The sequence below is a fragment of the Xenopus laevis genome, chromosome 7L (assembly GCF_017654675.1).
Source record: "Xenopus laevis strain J_2021 chromosome 7L, Xenopus_laevis_v10.1, whole genome shotgun sequence".
NCBI lineage: Eukaryota > Metazoa > Chordata > Amphibia > Anura > Pipidae > Xenopus > Xenopus laevis.
The window spans coordinates 110,988,570-111,008,332 of NC_054383.1; the positions used below are offsets into that span (position 1 = coordinate 110,988,570).

The 19,763-nt window shown below is 40.6% G+C and overlaps 1 protein-coding gene and 1 pseudogene across 4 annotated transcripts in view; both read right to left on the reverse strand.

The window, feature by feature from the left end:
- Nucleotides 1–6,618, reverse strand: part of rasip1.L (Ras interacting protein 1 L homeolog) — a 35,149-nt gene extending 28,531 nt beyond the window's left edge. Inside the window, exons 1-2 of one of the 3 annotated variants that reach the window (XM_018226267.2) lie at nucleotides 5,752–6,618; nucleotides 1,205–1,357 (exon numbers count right to left, since the gene is read on the reverse strand). In XM_018226267.2, coding sequence (XP_018081756.1) covers nucleotides 1,205–1,338 — 134 coding nt within the window. In that variant the 5' untranslated portion in view covers nucleotides 1,339–1,357; nucleotides 5,752–6,618. Of the gene's footprint in view, nucleotides 1–1,204; nucleotides 1,358–5,751 lie in introns of those variants that run through there. The other 2 variants (XM_018226268.2, XM_041569512.1) reach the window with 2 other exon arrangements.
- A 5,026-nt stretch (nucleotides 6,619–11,644) lies between these two features.
- Nucleotides 11,645–19,763, reverse strand: part of LOC108696683 — a 58,955-nt pseudogene continuing 50,836 nt past the window's right edge. The window contains exons 25-29 of the transcript XR_005962503.1: nucleotides 18,612–18,783; nucleotides 16,938–17,051; nucleotides 16,695–16,835; nucleotides 16,043–16,144; nucleotides 11,645–13,652 (exon numbers count right to left, since the gene is read on the reverse strand). The product of XR_005962503.1 is annotated as a C-Jun-amino-terminal kinase-interacting protein 4-like (transcript). The remainder of the gene's footprint in view (nucleotides 13,653–16,042; nucleotides 16,145–16,694; nucleotides 16,836–16,937; nucleotides 17,052–18,611; nucleotides 18,784–19,763) is intronic.

Here is a 19,763-nt window from a genome sequence, read left to right on the forward strand (position 1 = left end):
ATGTAAGATAATAAAGTACCACTTGATGAAAAATATGAGGATATAAGAAGTCACCTCAAATTGCATAACCTTTGTAAAACCACTCGGCTGCCATAGAATATTTTATTTGCTATATAATGTAAACATTGGCAATCTGTGGGCTCTGGCAAATGCCAAAGGGGCCTCTATCAGGTGCCATAGACTAGACACTATTTAGTGGGCTGCTGGGACCTGTTTGGGCCTCTTTGTACTTGGAATTCCAGGGCCTATTTTGACTCCCAGTTCACTCCCAGTCCAGACCTGGTAAACAGGAATACTTCCAAAGATATTAAAATAAATAAAATGGGAGGTCACCCTTCTAATTTTATCATATTAGGCACAGTGTCACAGACAGTTAATTGGAAGGCTATAAGGTCACTAATAGTGTTTTTAAGGCAGTAATGGTGGAGAGACCCAAACCTTCAGTAGCTGAAATTCTGGAGAGTAGAGGGGTCAAGACTGAATGTCTCATCTAGGGAGCCCATTAGAAGGATTAGCTTGAAAGATGGATGGGGCTGTTTATCCTTGGAACCTAGTTTCTTATGATATATAGTTATTCATGAATGCAACTGTATGTTCAGCTAAAAAACAAAATGATACCTTCCCCCTAGTGGAATAATCAGTTACAATTATAGAATTCAAATCATTAAAGGAGTCCACCTTAAAATCAACTTTTTAGTATGTTGCCAAGAGTGTCAACTTGCAGCTGGTTTCATTTTTTTTATTATTTGTGGTTTTTAAGTTATTTAGCTTGTTATTCAGCAGCTCTCCAATTTGAAATTTCAGCAGTCTGGTTGTCAAGATCCAAATGGCCCTAGCAACCATGCATTGATTTGAATAAGAGACTTGAATATGAATAGGAGAGGGTCTGGATAGAAAGATGAGAAATAAAAAGTAGCAATAACAATACACGTTTAGCCTTACAGATTAGTTTTTTTGAAGGGGTCGGTGACCCCCATTTGAAAGCTGGAAAGAGTCAGAAGAAAAAGGCAAATAGTTCAAAAACTGTAAAAATTAAAAAAGGAAGGCCAATTGAAAAGATTACTTGAATGAGCCATTTTATAATTACTAAAAGTTTGCTTAAATGTGAACAAAACAAAAATGCAGAAAAAGCCAGGAATGGTTTAGTTATCTCATGGTGCAACGCATGACAAAGACGACAAGAAGAAATGAAGTGGCACCTTACTTGATAGAGGCTGCGCTAGGCCATCGTCTGCCCAGTTTGGCAAAGTGTTTTTTTGGAGAATTTATCCAGAGGCCCACAGGAAAATTGAGCTTCCCGAATCTGGGACTTCCTTCCTTTCTGTCTTCGTGAAACATCGTTTATACTCTGCAAAAACTAGGAAAGGGAGAGGTTAAAGCTTCCTGTGGATGTGAAGGAAAGCCCTGAACTGATTACGGCCATGTTACAAAACTGAACATATGGATATTAGCATACACACACACACAAACACACACACAGACATCATCTTGACAACTGGTGAGATTAAAGAACACCTTTTTTCCCCCACTAATTTGTCAGTCAGTGAACATCTCAATCATGACATGGAGGTTTATCTGAGGTTCTTCACTAAGCATTTTGCCTTTGTGGGATGATGGCAGTTTACAGCACAAGTCAACATGGAGGATTATGAGCTTGTAGATTCTTCTTCAACCATGTGGTGGTCTCATGTAAACTTCAGGCTATAAAGCAGTGATCCCCAACCAGTGGCTCGTGACATGTTTCTCTCCACTCCCATTAATGTTGCTCCCATTGGTCTAATAGTAAGTGCCCATTTTGAAGTTCTGGGCTTAAATTCATGTTTTGGAGGCATAAATACACAAGTTTACTCCAATGGAGCCTCCTGTAGGGTAGCAGTCCACATGGGGCTACCAATTAGCCTATCAAAGCCTTTATCTATCATCCCCAAGGATTTTTTCCTTGCTTGTGTGGCTCAAGGGTAAAAAATGTTGGGGACCCTGTTATAAAGAGTGAAAATGACTTCTCCAAATTCATTATTTCTGGTCATTGGAGTAAAAATCATTAATATCCAGAGACATCACCATTTATTCCACTAGTAGGCTTGAAATAACAAATGTAATAGGCTAGGCTGGTATGCTTAGAACATGTATGACATTTAGAATTTTTTTCTTTAACAAGCTTAAGGATACATTACAGTCCAGCCTAACACATTTCCAGTCATCTCTCTCTCATGGATGATGTTTAGTTACATGCACAGTTTGTTGGTTTAACTCAAAGGCCATGAAATTGGAGATCTTCTCAGGACACTGAGGTTGGTGGTTACTTACTAAAGTGGTCTTAAAGGAAAATTCAACCCAAGTGTTACCCCGGGCAAATGCCCTAACGTTTTACTTACCCCTTGGTGCAGATTTAAGCATCGGAGTTCAAGGGCGGCATCTTGAGGCGCTTCGGTAATCGTCAGAATGAGACCAGCGCTTCAGCAATTTTCGTATGCACATGTTGTCGCGAAAAAGAAAATTGCTCAAACTGCGTAAGCGCCAACATGCCGGTCTCATTCCGAAGGTTAACGAAGGGGCTGAAGATGGTGCCCGTGAACTCTGATGCCTGAATCTGCACCGAGGGGTAAGTAAAACGTTAGGGGCATTTGCCAGGGGTAACACTAAGGCTGGGGGGAGGGGGGTCTATGTAGGGTAGGGGAGTAGGGTTGTTTTAAGTTTAGGGTTGAATTCTCCTTAAGTGGGGGTGGTACACATTTAAGTTAACTTTTGGTATGTTGTAGAATTGCTAATCCTAAGCAACTAATTGGTCTTCATCAGTGGTGGAACTACCGGGGGAGCAGGGGGTGCAATTGGGCCAGGGCCCGCACCCCCTCAGGGCCCCCCGGCAGCTTGCGTACTGCCGATTTCCGGGCGCAGCGGCGGGTGCAATCGGGGGAAGATAATCTGGTACGGAGGGGGGCGGGGGCCCGGCTGCACATCCCGCACCAGGGCCTGCCCCCCCCCCCCCAGTTACGTTACTGGTCTTCATTATTTATTGTTTTACAGTTTATCAATTATTTGCCATTTTCTTATGACTATTTCCAGCTTTCAAATGTCACCCCATCTAAAAAGAAATGCTCTGTAATGTTACAAGTTTATTGTTATTGCTACTTTTTATTAGTCTTCTTTCTATTCAGGTCTCTCCTATTTATATTCCAGACTCTTATTTAAATCTAGTCATGGTTGCTAAGGACATTTGGACCCTAGGAACCAGATTGCTGAAAATGCAAACTGGAGAGCTGCTGAATAAAAAGCTAAAATAAACCACAATTAATAGAAAATGAAAACCAATTGCAAATTGTCTCAGAATTTCACTCGCTCTAAGTCATACTAAAAGTTAACTCTAAGGTGAACAACCGCTTTAATTCATGGGAAAAATAAAAATTCATTAATATATAATTTGGCATCAAGGCAGATAAAAATACACATCATTGATTAAAGTGATCCTGTTTCATTTATTAGGTTTTATGATAATTGAAAGAGCAGATTTAAACAAGACGCAAATGTTTTTTATAATTGTACGGTTTCAAAGTTGCTCCTGACAAAAACTTTCCAAGCATCTAGTTAAATGCGAAAATCCAAAATGGCTGGGTTCCTTGAGAGAAACACCTAAAAAGCCATTTCTGTTGGTCAATCAATGGTCACAATCAATAAATCCCTGGTTCTCTAGAAGAGACATTGAATACTTTGACACTTTTTTATAGAGATTTAAGCCTTAACTAAAACTAAGGAGTTAAGCTTCCTAAAAACCATCACCAATCCTATCATACACCAAAAAAAATCGATATAACGTGGAGGTAAGTTACACCTCTTACATGGAGTGATCAGTAGCTGATATCTAATAATCTGCACCACAGTTAAGGTGGCCATAGACGTAACAATTACGATCTTTCTTGGAAAAGATGTTTCCAAGAAAGATCGTTCGTTTCAATACACACGTGTAGAGCTGAATCGTCAGATATACAGGTAGATATACGGGAAGAAACAATAGAATTCTACTTGTATCTGACGATTCAGCACTAACAATGGCCAATGTTTGGTTCCCTTCAAAGGCACCCAATCAAAATTTTCCGTCCAGCCCGATCGACGAGCCGACCGATATCCAAGTCTTCTGCCGATATCAGTTGGCTCTTTTTCCACCATACACGCAACGAATATCGGACGAAAATTTGTTTCGTACGATATTATCTGTGTGTCTATGGCCACCTTTACTCCAACTCCTTCTTGCCCATTGAACAAGAACAAGGGATACAAACTACAGCTTATTCTATTACGCTGGGTTGCCTTTGAATTTTGAAAGTTTTTACTTGGATAATACAGGTATCGGATCCATTATCCGGAATGCTTGGGACCTAGGGTTTTCTGGATAAGGGATCTTTCAGTAATTTGGATCACCACCAGATTTATCAAGGGTTGAAGTGGAAATTCGAAGTAAAAAAAATTCAAATTTTGAGCTATTTTTGTGTGCTTCGGCTATCAAATAGGCCAAAATATCGAAATTTATCATGAACTGTCTCTTTAAAACTTCGACCATTCGCCATCTAAAACCTATCGAATTGCTGTTTTAGCCTATGGGGGACCTCCAAGAACCTATTTGGAGACATTTGTTGGACTTTGAAATATCAAAGTTTTTTAGGGAAAATACTTTGATTTGAATTGCTAAATGATTTCGAATGTGCTAAAACGTTGATTTGAACTATTCCAATACAGCCTATTCACCAGAAGTAAAAACTTCGATTTTTTTTTAACAAAACTCAATTGGTCTTTTTTTATTCGAATTTCAAAGTTATGGGAGTTCAAAAAAACCCACCATTACTTCGAAATTCGTCCCTTGATATATCTGCCCCTAAGTCTGACAAAAATCATTTAAACGTTAAATAAACCCAACAGGATTATTTTGCCACCAATATACTGTAGAGTCGTGCAGCTTAGTTGCTATCAAGTACAAGGTACTGTTTATTATTACAGAGAAGAAAGAAAGAAGAGTATTTGTATCATTTGCCTAAAATGGACTTTATGGGAAATAGCCGCCTTCTATTTCAGAGCAAATTCTGTATATTTCCGGATAAGAGATCCCATACCTGTAAGGGCCATACTTAGAAGTAGGATTGATATGGGATTGATCAAATTTTAACAATCTCCCTGAAAAAGCACTTTTAGGAGAGGGGATTCAAAAGAAAGTTGTTTTTTTCAGTCTGGATTAATGAATCCTACGAACAAAAATAAAAAGATTTTGATTTACATTTATCAAATCAAATGAACATTTATAGAATCTGCTGACAAGTTGGGTTTATAATTATCTGGCAATTTGGCATGAAACCTACAGGATTCCCAGATCCCAATCTACTCCTTATTACCCTGCTGACATTCAGCAGTAGGGATGGGCAAATCGGACCCGTTTTGGTTTGCTGAAAATCTGCAAAATGGCAAAAAAAATTCACCAAACTCATTGAAGTCAATGGGGCACTTGTCACGCAGCATTTTTCAAACCTCGAAAAGCAGCTAAATATTTGGCTTATGCCTATTTAGCAGATTTCTAACGTGCAGATTCTTTTTTTTCTAAACACTTAAAAGTAGTTTTTCAACCTTTGTCTCTCCAGATTCTCCTGAATAACAGCTCCCAAAGACAGCCAATGTTAATTGTCATTCAGCATCTGTTAGACATCCCCATGTAAAATAAAGATCAAGAGCAAGGGTGGGCTGCATAGGCGAGAAAGATTAAATGATATTCACCTTTTGATGAAGACCAGGGAAGATGGTTGTGGACACCAATGGCGCTTTCCCTTTCCAGGTGGAATTAGCCTCCTCAGATCATTATCAAGAGCAAGAATTCAGTCTTTGAGTCTTGACTCTGCCGGTGAGATTTGCTCATGTACCAGAGATTCACACAGATTCCCAAGCCAGTACTGAATATGAATGCATTCTGACAGCTATTTTAGAGAGTGTGACATTTAAATCCCAATATCCTGTATACTGTTCTTCTGATGCTCTTCAGAGATATCTGAGAGAGTTAAAGAAAGAATTTGATGTTCTGTCCTAGATCCCCCCAATTCAGAGGTCTTTCTGCAGTTATAGCAAATCCTTTTGGTGCTCTGAGCGTCTTCCAATAGGAGTTTCTCCCCCTTCTGCCGTCCCAGCCCTGGAAATGCAGCCTGTCTGAAATTCAGTTTCCTTTGTTTTAGCCAATTTCAAGCCCTCCCTCTCTTCCTGGGGTCAGAAAGGATGGATATTCCTTGCATCTCTATCATAAGGCTTTCCAACACTTATGTGGAACAGAATGAAATGGCCAGTGTATGGATATAAATAACCTTTTAGAGCAGTGATGGGCATCCAGCTGATGGTTTACAACTGTCTCTCATAGCTTTGGTTGAATGTTAGAAGTTGTAGTTCAAAGGAAAATGGTAAGATCTGATTTTAATGGTAAAATCGTCTTCCAGTGAACATGTCAATCAGGGGGGTGTCAGGGCAGGCAACCCTATAAGCCTGTGTTAGAGTCCTGCAGAGGGTTGGGCACCCACAGTAGTGATCTATGGGCCGGCCCGATACCCACGGGTCGGGCGGGTTTGGGCCAACCTCGCATCTCCCTTTCCAGATCTTACAAATGCCGGCTTCCGAGTTGAACTTTTATAGATGCGCGCCTACTCGCCCTGCCCCTTTTGGGACATCATTGTCAGAACGGGTCTATAAAAGGAAACTGGAGGCCGGGCTCGGGTGGGAGGGCGGAAAAACCCGACCCGCACATCATTAACCCACAGGTTACCCACAAAAAACGGTTAACCTGTGGGTTGCAGGTAGAACTTTTGGGTGGGGCATAGATGCGGTTTGTAGTTCTGTGGGTTTGTGGGTCACAGGTCAGGTATCAATAGCGAGTTTTACTCCTTTACATGTTATCAAAACTTTTTTTTACTGACCACACCTACTTCTAATGATGTCACTTCTGGTATACATTGACAAAACCTGTTTCTTAAAGGTCAGTGGGTTACGGATTGGGTTGCGGATAAGGTCGGGTAGCGGGTCCAAGTGGGTAAAAATGCGGGTTCTGGGTCCGGGTTGTGGGTCTGGTTTCAAAAATTGGCTCTGTCCAGGACTCTATCCTGTGTATCTATCAGTGATGTCCATGGGGAGGCACTTGGACATAGTGGCATGATTTACAATTGCCAAATTAGATTCTGCACATTAAAAAGCCACACACTTGGCTGTTTCTCTTGTTACCATAAGCGCTTCCTCCTTATGGAAATATGTACATTCTGCCTTAACTTAAAACTGACTTTGTGAGTAGTAATGTAACAAAGGCTGGAGGGCAGTGGTCATTCACTAGCCCGTCTGGGGGAAGCAGCGTCAGACTGGTGTTTGCAAGGCCCACTGGGGCTACTACCAGGGGCTCCCACCTGCGTGCCTGCTCACCCACTCTCCAGCCCCTCTCCACTGCGTGCACCTTATATTTATGTTGCCATGAGCAAGGGAGGGAAGGCAGCTGGGGAGCAACTGCATTTCTGGATGAAGATTGTGTCTGGGTCAGCGGGCCCATTTGTTTTCTCTCTGTGTCCTGTAAGCTCAGTCAGACCCTGGTGGTGGTGGTGGGGTTATCCAACTGCTTGAATTATTGCATCTTTTGAACTATGTGAGGCCAACTCTGTAGGGACATGTAAATTTAAGGATGTACAGGGAAGATATAGTTGATTATATGTGAATAGTGTTATATTGGTTCCAGTCCCTATATGTTAGGTAGGGGATTCCCCTAAGGTGGTTCTAGAGCAAGTTCTCCTCTGAGCTGTAGGAGGGGATTTCCCTAGAGAGCATTAAAAAAGGAGAGAGCAGGATGCCACTTCTTCTTTGGCTTGTGAGAATAAGAATGAATGATACCAGGGAGCCAGATACTTTACACCTCAGAGAGGTACATGAAGGAGTCAATAGCTAGAGTAGACAACGATGGGGTAGATTGATGGCGCTCACTGGAGGTGGTGAGAAATAGTGGTAGGCCAGTTAGTTGAGCAGCTGAAGTCCAAGAAAGAGTAAGGAAGGGGCCAGGTGCTCCACTGGTACCTCTCCAATTAGGGACCCAGAGAAAGAGGGCACTAGGTTAAGTAGGGTATACTATCTCAATCTAAAGCTGACCCCTGTGTCTGGAGTCTGCACAGTACAAAACCCTTGGTCTGAAGAAAAGGAACACAAGGGTAGACATCAGAGTGGCCCGGGAACCCTTGCACTGTTTGATTGATAATCATGGGATTTGTGTGATGACTATTCTTGGTGATTGTGAATAAACTTGCTTATACGGTCACCCGCAAGACCATGTGGACCTACAGTTTATGTTCTTCTAAGTGGGCAACTAAACGTCCCCTTTGTGTTGTCGTTTGTACCCTAATGGGTTTAATTTAGCCAGTGATTACTAAAAGTTATTAGGTGCCATATGACATGCCAGCACAAGAACTGGGATCATGAATAATTTTTATTGGTAAATATGCACGTATAAGCCTCCCATGATTAATGGCAGGTGATAACCAACAGTTGCCATCACTGGTCTCTGGATCATTGGAATCTACTTTAGGGACTGATGAATCATTCTTTACCGTTTAGCAACCTGACATGCGAGTCTGGTTTTTGGAGGATGCCATCAAAATGGAACCTTCCTATAATGAGCTAGTGTTTCAGTGAAAATACCTTTAAAAAGTAGACATAATAAAAACCATAGCCACACAAAGCAACTGCTTTTAAGGGGCCGAGGTCAGACATTTAAAAGGTGGAAAGTCAGAAGCAACAGGAACAGTGCAAACCAGACATGAGCCAACATCAGTTACGAACTTCACTTATGCTCATGCCTGAATGGAAGCAGGTCCCACCAAGTGCAACCGTTTGGGCACATGTATAAAAGAACCTGCACCCAGGGCAAATTTCTAGAGGTTTTAGAGACACAGGTATGGGATCCTTTATCCAGTTATCCAAAAAGATCAGAAAGGTCATCTACTCCATTTTATCCAAATAATCCACATTTTTTTAATTATTTTATTTTTCTCTGTAATAATAAAACAGTACCTTGTACTTGATCCAAACTAAGATATAATTAAACCTTATCTAGGTCATAATATACAGTATTTAGAAGAATTAAGTCAAAGTCAAATGGACATTTAGGGGGAATTCACAAAAGTTTCGGGAACGAAAAAATGTCGTAGGAAGTGTCATAGTAACAGCCGTCAAACTCAAAGCATATACCCGCCAATTTTCCAATGTGTACAACACTTTTGAAATAGTGTCGTTAAAAGTAGGCGTGTTTTTTCTGCGCCACTTTTCCCGACATTTTCATGAACTGCTCGCGATCTCATTTGTTTTGCCGACAATTTTTCCGACACATTAGGCTCTCCAAAATGAAAATGTCAGTCAAATTGTCTTTTGGAAACGCTCGGTAAAATGTTGTCTGCCCGACGAAAAGATATCCGACATTTTAGAAAATTGTCGGACTTACAACACATTCAGAGACGGTAACATCTGCCTTTGAGCATTTGCTGTTTATACGGTGTTTTACAAATTTATCGACCGCCACTTCTAGGTTACTTATCTTACGAACACTTTTTTGATTTCCCTTCCTTAGAACTTTTTTTTTTTTTTTAAACATTCACCACTAACCGAGTGGCTTCTTCAGTTCCACTGAATTGGTAGGGAATTCCCCGTCATTTAAACCTGTGTGGGTAGTAAAGTTACAGACATCCAATCACAATGGTTCCATTAAACTTCAGGAAGGTGAAACTCACAGACGTGTGAATGTGTAATCCAGTCACAATGGTGCCACGATTTTCATTAAGGCAGGTGTTAATATTTCAGTGTACATGACTGGGAGTGTGAATTGTTGTGTAGCAGCAGGGGTAAGGATGTCAAAGCGGCTTTGTAGGTTGATGACAAGCGGTGTCGCAGGCCCCCTCCTCTGTTCAGGGATGGTTTTTCCATTTAGGCATAAATGGACTGTGCAATGATTATCAAAGTAGGGGGAAACCTGGATATTGAAGTAAAGAGGAAACCCACTCAAACCTATCTGTATTTGTTGTTTGATTCCCATCCATCCCTCTGGAACATAAACTGGGGGTTATAAGAACTTTACACCATTGCACTGAAACTGTGGCAATCAGTGCAGAAGAGAATGAATATCAACATCTGAAAGGAGTTCTGAAAACTTGTGGTTACCCAGACTGGACCTTTATCAAAACAAAATCAAAGCCAAGCAAAAAGACCAAACCAATAAATAGAGGAGATGAGCATAGCAGGCAAAGTAACATAGTCATCCCATATGTGGCCGGAACATTATAAAAAATGTAATTTTCAAACCCAGCAACACCCTAAGACAGAAGTTGTTGCACCTTAAAGACCCCAAAGCCCGTGAAGTGCAATGTGGTCTATGCTGTCTAGTGACGAGTGCTCTAATCTATACATTGGGGAGACAAAACAACTGCTTTGTAAGAGAATGGCACAACATAGAAGGACTAACTCTTCAGGACTAGACTCGGCAGTCTATTTACATCTCAAGGAAATGGGACTCCCCGTTGGGGACAACAATGTGCACATTTTGGATGCAGCAGACAGATGGTTTGAAAGAGGTGTGAATGAGGCCATTTATGCCAAAGTGGAAAAACCATCCCTGAACAGAGGAAGGGGCGGCGGCTTCACAATGCCCACTTCCAGTCATGTATATTGAAAGATTAACACCTGACTCAACGGTACCATTGAGACTGGATCACATTCTCACACCTCTGTGAGTTTCAGCCAACACCTTACTGAAGTTCAATGGAACCATTGTGATTGGATGTCTGTCCCTTTACGACCCTCATGGGTTTAAATGCCGGAGAATTCCCCATCACTTCAGTTGAACTGAAAAAGACACTTAGATAAGTGCTGAAACATTTTCAAGGAAAAAATAAATCTAAGGTTCAAGATGGGTTTTCCACGAAAATTTTAGTTTTTGAGTTCATTTTTTTGTCAAAATTTGATTTTCTTGAGATGTATTATATCCTGACCCTGGAAATAGCTCATAACTGAAAAAAAACAACATCTAAAACCTGTCTAGGCCACGTAGAAGTCAATGATAGAGGTCCATTAAACCATTTGAAGATGTAAATAGCCTCCAGGATGTTCACGTTTTTTGGAGGGTTTTGCCTGAAAACTCAATCAATTCGGATGATTCAAGTTTTTTCCCTGCCGAAAACTCGATCAATTCAAGTTATTGGGTTGTTAACCCTGAACTTTCCGATTTGAGTTTTTCCGATTCCCAGCTTTTTTGTAAAATTTGAAACCATTCAAGTTGTGAGTTTATTCAAGGTATATAAAACTCTAAAATTGAGCTTTGATAAATAACCCCCTAAATGTCCTGTTGCCTTTGACTTAATTCTACAGGATTTATTTAATGTTTACATGATTTTTTTAGTAGACTTATAAGTAGGAATATCCAAATTACGGAAACATAGTTCCCCAGCATTCTGGATAACAGGTCCCCTAACTGTTTTCATAGTTTTTTGCGCATCCTTTAGTGCATCATTTAGCGTTTCTTTCCATTCCGTTTTATTAAATTTGGATATTTTAATAACTTTCATGGCATTTGTGATTTTTGAGAAATAAAAGTCGTGTTTTCAAAAAAACTCCAATACCACTAAAATTCAACCTTTAATAAATGGGCCTCCCTGGTATGTTAAATAAGTCATATTTAATAACAAGGACCACTACAGCAACCAGAACCAAAAGCAAATCATCTAGTTAAAAAAAAAAATAGTATGCAGTAAAAGAATAAAAGAGCAGAACCTTTTGATTAGATTTAATACTGAAGAATATGCATGCATTTTGCTTCTCTATATTGTGTGCTTCAAATTAGCATTTGGCTTTTGAAATAGAACTTCAGCGTACTTTTATCATTAACAAATGGTAGAACAGATTTTACATGTACAACTTCAAATCAGTATAAACGCTGTAGTTTGGTATTTTAAACACAGCGGTTACATGATCGGATGCTCCTAGATGTTTCTAAACTTCAGCTCCCTGCATCCTTCAATCTATTCATGAAGGAACGATGCATGTTGGGAGTTGTAGTCTAACAACATCAGGCTACTTAAGAATAGAAACACTTTTCAGTGCACACAGGCAGATTTGGTGAGATTAGTCGCCCGGCGACAAATCTCCACTTCTTCGGGGCGATATATCTCCCTGAACTGCCTCTCCTGCTTTCCTGTCGGCTAAGATGTATATCCACGGTGGGATGGCGCTCGGAGCGTTTCATTTTCCGAAGTCGCCCAAAGTTTCCTTGTCAAAAACGAATCGCTCCGAGTGCCATCCTGCAGGCGATTTAAGTTTTAGCCGGCAGGAAGGCAATTCAGGGAGATTAGTCGCCCCAAAGAAGAGGAGATGTGTCGCCGGGTGACTAATCTCCCCGAATCTGCCGGTGTGCACTGACCCTTAGGGCTTGGGCTAGAGTGCACACTGCTTTGTGTTTAGTACAACGTGCTACATTATTTTTATGATCCCACAATTAAGAGATTTCTCTGTGGTGCTCAGTGGATTAAACACATGTAATTCTATAAGAAAAGGCATGAGAAAAGTTCTATATTCACCTCGTTTTCTTATTTATTGACTTCTGCTTTGTCCCATTTGCTGAAGTCCAGTAAATCCTTCCAGGCGTAGTAATGGAACAGACATATGCTGGTTTAGTTTAAGGCAGAGAATAATGGGCCCTGAGATCAAATACAATTGTTCACTTTCTCTTATCACCTGTAAACATAGTGAGTCTAGAGAAGTTTAACTCGTTCATTGCTGGCCAGGAGCATGGCACCTCCCTCACACTAACGCAAGCCACATTTGGCTCCTTGCTGAGATGCCTCAGTGCCAGACAGAAGAGCAATGAACCCCCCACCCATATTAACCCAAATCCGGCTCCTCCTTAAGAGGATCCAGAGAAAGTTAACTCATTCAGTGTCGGACAGATGTGCTATTACATCCCCAAGAAAAGAACTAGTGGAGCCCAGTTCCTCAGTTTGAGATCCAATGTCCAGAGGGGATACCAACACCAGCACAGAGTGAACTTGATAACATCACAAAAGGACAATTTAAAATATATATAATGTGTGTGTTTCAGGTGTACAGCAAGAACGTCTGAATGTTAGCTGCAGCCAGACAGACACTGGACAGAATGAAGACGTTTCCAATTTATGACAAATTCGAGGCCAAGCTCTTATGCAGGCATTTCAAAGTGCAACACTGCAAAATACAGCACAACAATCTCATCTCTGAGATATAAATGTTATCCACACAAATGCAGGAGATAAATTGCATCCAGAGTGGACTTTCTTCTTAGGGCAGTGCAGCACTGCAAGAAGTCCAAAATGTCACGTTCACTTTACATTAAGGCACAGTACTTTGTATGTAGTCAGGAGATGTAATGGTCACAGAGACATAAAGAGCCTTCTCCATTAGCTGCCAACCAATAATTAGAATTCCTGTCCAGTGTTCTCAGCATATGGTTGTTTTGCACATTAGTGTTTATCTGCAACTCCGCTGTCAGGTCTGCATTTGCCAGACTATGAGATGACTCCTTTCCGATCTCCTGTGCCTTGGATTTGGGAGTAATAGCTCTCCATACCCTTCGTCTGTGTCTCCCATTTCATCCCCTAGATCCACAGCAAACAAGGAAAAGAATATGAGAAATGCAACGTGGGATGGCAATACATTGAATCAACAAATGCAGATGTAAACTATCAAGTTATGGTCAACCTTTGTTCAGTGTTTCCAAGCACAAACACATAGCAATGCATGGGCTGCGTTAACTAATGCTTTCCCTTGAGGTGGAACGGGAACCCATGACCAAACACTTAAACCCATAACCCATAAGCCACAGCTTAAATGTATAAAATTAAGCAATTTAGTAACTGGTCTGCTGAAGGCATCAGATTCAACCGAATATGCAAACGTGTCCAAAGGAAAAGTGTGGTGAGCGTTAAAGGAGAAGGAAAATCGTTAACCACTTGGGGGTGCCAAATGTTAGGCACCCCAAGTGATTGTATTTACTTACCTGAAACACCAGTGAGCACCACGGATTGCTTCTCTTCCAGCTTCTTCTGTCTTCCCGCAGCTGCGAATTCGTATTAGAGTGAAAAGCCAAACTTTAACGAAAGATTCGGCTTTTTCATTCTACTGCGCATGCGTCTGCCCTGGGAAATTTGAAGCCTGGAGAAGCCAGAAGAGAAGCGCTCTGTGGTACTCGCTGGAATAACCCCGGGCCGGTGCAGTTTTCTGCTAATAGGAGCACCAGCCCGGGGTTTCAGGTAAGTAAATACATACACTTGGGGGTGCCAAGCAAAATGTATTAATGACAAATAATAAAAGAGCAAGTGTTCAAAACTAAAACTGCAGTGTTTCATAGGCTCCTGACTAAGGGTCCAGTAGGTCCTGGAACTTTATGCTTCCCAAAATAAACCCACGCATGGTGTACAAAGAATATGTCACCGTATGTCTTTCTGTACAACAGGATGGGAGACACACATGCTCATACGGTATCACAGCCTGCACAACTTTAAAGGGATTCTGACATGATTTTTATGCTGTAGTTTTTATTTCTAAATTACAATTTAAATACATTTACTCTACCATATAAAATTTCCTTCCTAACCCAACAAGTGTATATTTTTTAGTTGTAATATTGGAGTGTAGGCAGCCATCTCAGGTCATTTTGTGGTTTCCTCCTACTCAATGTAACTGAAGGAGTTGCAGTGGAACCTGGATTTTACTATTGAGTGTTGTTCTTAAATCTAGCGGTTATCTTGTGTTAGGGAGCTGCTATCTGGTTACCTTCCATAGTTCTGTTGATAGGCTACTGGAGGGGGGGGGGTTGATATCAATCAGATTTGCAGTACAGTAGTAAAGAGTGACTGAACTTTATCAGGGCACAAGTCAAACGACTGGGGTCTCCCGGAAACTGACAAAATGTCTAGCCTCTTGTGAGATTTCAAAATTAAATATAAAAAATCAGTTTGCTCTTTTGAAAAATGGATTTCATTGCAGATGTCTGCTGGAGCAGCACTATTAATTGATGTGTTTAAAAAAAAAAACAAAAAAAAAACAGGTTTTCCCATGACAATATCCCAGTCCCCCTGTTAAGCTGCCTTTTTATCTGTGCTCAGATTTAGCGTAAAACACTTTAGTGAAAAAAATTAATGTAACAGACAAAGGCTCATGAATTTCATTATTCTGTCACAACCTGTGAGTTTGCCCTAAATACAGACATCACAAAAATGTGTCCGACAGTGACATAAATAGTGACGACAGTATCAAAATTCAAAGTTTTTTTTATTCTATTCCTTCACTCGAGCTAGGTAAATGGGCCCCTATATGTACAGTACTCGGCACCCATTCAGCTTAAAGAAAAGTATATTTACTGGGGGTGCCAAATTGTTAGGGACTGCCCACTGATTATAATCACTTAACTGATACCCCAGGATGGTGTTCCTGTTTGCGGATAATGGTACCTGGGGTACTTCTTAAAGAGCACCAAATCTTCTCCTCTTCTGGTCTTTGGCTCTGGTTGGGGATGCATGCACAGTAGAGAGTAAAGTCAGTTTTTGCTTTTAAGTTGGACTTTTCCTGCTACTGTGCCTGACTGAGGCCGATGGGTAGAAGAAAGAAGCTGAAGAAATTGGTAATGTGTTGTTTATACAGATGTGGTTTTCCACAAACGAATGCACCGGCCTGGGGTATCAAGTAAGTGATTATAAATCACTCGAGGGGGATAGCAAAATGCCAGTGATTACACATTCCTTCTCCTTTAACTTCAATTGCTAAAGCACAAGTCCATCAGAATCCACTCAACAACAGGCACATGTGCAATGTCCACACAGACAAGACTTCTTCATTTCTTCCAAGTTTAACAACCATCTTTAATTCAAGAAGTGAAGAAATGCTGTGCCTCTTTGGGGGGCATACGTACAAGACCAATATTAATACTAGTTGCATCTCCGGATTTGGCAATGTCATGCAGACAGAAAAATCCCACTCCTCTACATACCTATCTTGAAGTTAATATATCCTTCCCCTCCACTCATGACCAGCACGCTGGAGTTTCCTATGCTCTTACTGTTCCCTTCTGATGAGGAAGGGTTGATGCAACCTGAAAGAACAATATTTATCATTAATTGTACTCACTACATTACATTGCAAGATGAACCTAGTATTACCATGAAAGAATATCAGTTAAGTTTGTAGAGTAGTTCCCCATGGAGCAAAACACCTGAGTGAGTAATAGGCATGAAACATACTCATATAGGAACCAATGGCAACTTGTCTAATGGCATTAGTGAATCCAAGGAGCTTGTCTGCCCCACCATGTGGATTAAGCAGCTCTACCTGTAGGGCTTTATGGAGCAGGCACTCCCTGTTGACCTTATGTAAAGATCCAGTCACAGGACTAATGTATGAAAAGAATGTACAGTACATCAGTCACAAAATTCTTACTCTTAAGGAAATATTGAGATTTTATCAGGTTATTGTTCTTAATGAATTGAAGAGATGAGGAAAAAACGGTCAACAAATGCATTGGACAATGAGAGAAAAATATGGTTCATATCAAATCTGCATCCCAACAGTTCCATTAAAGTTGAGTTTTTACATATAGTCGATATTTCATAAACAGTAAGAAAATTATTCAATTTTATTCATACCTGGGACACAGGCAAAAAATTTAACAGCATCTCTGTGGCCGTGGAAGCAGACTTGAGCGTATTCTATTGAACAATATACGGCCCTGTGGGGCACATTCTCCTCTTGGCTTTTATCTTCCTCTGTGCAGTGTTTGGTCTGTTCTGCAAAGACAATTCAGCCAAGTTACTATGGTGTTATTAATGCATCTGTCTCAAGTTCCAGTACCAAAAATACAACAAGCTGATTTACTGCAGAAGTCTTACCTCTGGAAAATGGGATGGAAAGGATCACTCCGCTTGTAGTTCCAACAAAAAGCCGATCGCAGAATATCGACATTGCAGACACTTGTGCCATGGATATACCCAAGTTGCTTGAGCCTAGAGTAGATGGTAAATTCAACAAAGTTACATTCATAGTTAGCCATGATACTGTATGTATGTATGCATACTGTTTATTATTTATTTTTAGTAAGAAGCCCAATTCTGGCAAATTCTTTACAGAGATTATACATTACTCACATCAGCCCCTGCCCCAGTGGTGCTTACATGCTAAGGTCCCTATCACATTCACACACACTATGGTCAGTTTTACCAGGAGCCAATTAAACTGCATGTATGTTTTAGGAGTGTAGGAGGAAACTCTAGTACTCAGTGGAAACCTACAGACACAGAGAGGCAAACAAATACTATGAGGATAGTGTCATGTTGGATTGAGAAACAGGAAGAGAGCACTGCAAGACTTCAGTGCCAATTACTGGGGCATCCATTAAGATTGGGCCGAACCCCAAATCCTTCACAAAAGATTTGCCTGAATACCGAACCGAATCCGAGCCCTAATTTGCATATGCAAATTAGGGGTGGAAGGGGAAAAATGTTTTACTTCCTTGTTTTGTGACTAAAAGTCACACAATATGCAAATTAGGATTCAGATTCGGTTCGGCCGGGCAGAAGGATTCTGCCGAATCCGAATCCTGCTTAAAAAGCCCGAATCCTGGATTCGGTGCATCCCTACTAAATAGTCTATATGTAGTTAAAAGAAATCCAAAAGATCCAAAATCCATTCAGGTTACAGGTTTGGATATTGGTACATTGTGCCCCACTGTAGAAACACTGATCTAGTGCGAAGGAGCAAGTGGGAAGACAGTTCTGAGGGGTTATTTATTTTGTGGAAGGCAGGGTCAAAAGTGCAAAAAGTACACCATTTCTGCAATTTTTTGCACTTTGCACCTGCTTTACACTATTCGAATTGTTGCAGGTCTCTCCACAGAGAACTAAGGCAGCCCCTGCGACTACAGTGCTACTTGCGTTCAGCAGCTCTGTATATATGAGGGATGGGAGGCATGTAGGGATCATTCAGACACGCCAGTTAGGGAGTGGTGGCAGCCACAGGCCGAAATGGGGGCCCTTTACTTATCTCCTACCTTTGGGCAGGCAGAAAGAACAGGACTGGCCAATGCCTCCTGAGGCCATGCAGAGTGCAGCCACAACCCAGCCAGAAGTGTCTTTGCACTCCTTAATGCACTTGAACTTCTGCCCCAGGTCACTTTCTTTTAAGTAGTACCTAAGCACCAAATAATTGTTTTGTGCCTTTAGCTGCCCTTTATGAAATGGAATAATATATTTTCAATGCATTAACTGAAACAAAATTAATGATACACTTCATAAGCCAAATGGTCTGCATCATGTAGTGACAAGAGAATGAAAGCCATGAGCACTTCAAAATAAGTCATTCTCTGATGGTAACACAGATGAACAGATCCACTATTAATATATGCCATGATCCAACTCAAAAACACATTGTAATAACTAGGTAGGAAATTCTCTTTAATGTTTGCAATGTGAATTGTGGCAGATCTAAACAATGTTAATGACTGAAGTAGTTTGTCAGTGAGATATGGAAAAGGCAAAACCCTGTACTGTACTAACAGGTCTACCCACCCAGCATCTTATGAATGAAAGGCTCCAATTCCAGTTCTTGTAAGGGCTGCCCCGTCTGTGCGTCGAGAAGACGTAAAATGGAATCCAGTCGAACGGACACCCATACGCCTTCCCTCGCTGATGCCAAGTGCCGTACCTGGCTCTCTGTGCGAGGAGTGGCTTCAAACCATTTCTAAGAAGCAAGAGAAAATTGGTATTGTGAATTTTTCTTATAGAAAATGTAATCTGTACGGTGGTCGTGCTAATGAAAATGTATTGGAACGTGTTTAGTTCCCTTGGTCAGCCCAATATTACCCAATTGGTACATTTAAACATTTATTATGCCCTAAATTTGAGAACACCCTGCACACTTGACCCAAATGTTGAAAGGCTGCTTTATGTGACTGCACTTATTTTGTTGACTTCTTTGAATAAAATCTTACTAATGTATAAAATGCATAAAATCTTACTAATGTAAAGTCTACTTTTAGTCATGTTGTCCCATTATGATCTACATCCATAATAGTATTGTAAGCATTCTGTTCCATGGAAAATATCACTTAATGGGGCTGTTCACATTTAAAGGAACTTTTAGTATGATGTAGAGCGTGATATTCAGAGACTGTTTGCAAATTGGTTTTAATGTTTTATTATTTGTGGTTTAGGAGTTATTAAGCTTTTTATTCAGCAGCTCTCCAGTTTGCAATTTCAGCCATGTGGTTGCTAGGAACCAAATTACCCTAGCAACCTTGCACTGGTTTGAATAAGAGACTGGGATATGAATAGGAGAGGGAATGAATAGAAAGAGTAATAAAAAGTAGCAATAACAATAAAGTAGCTTTATAGAGCATTTGTTTTTAGACAGGATCAGTGATAAAAAATAAATAATGAAGACCAATTGAAATGTAACATACTAAAAGTTAACTTTAAGGTGAACCAGCCCTTTAAATATTGATTTATGAGAGAATTTATATTGACAAACAACTATTTCTTATGTAACCTTAATGTAATAAATATCTGAATGAAAAGAATGAAATAAGAGGGTGATGAAAGCTGGCCATACATGAAGAGATCCACTCGTCTGGCGACATCGCCAAACGAGAGGATCTTTCACTGATATGCCCACCAACGGCAGGGCTATATCGGGGTAGTCCAACATTTGGCCCTAGGGCC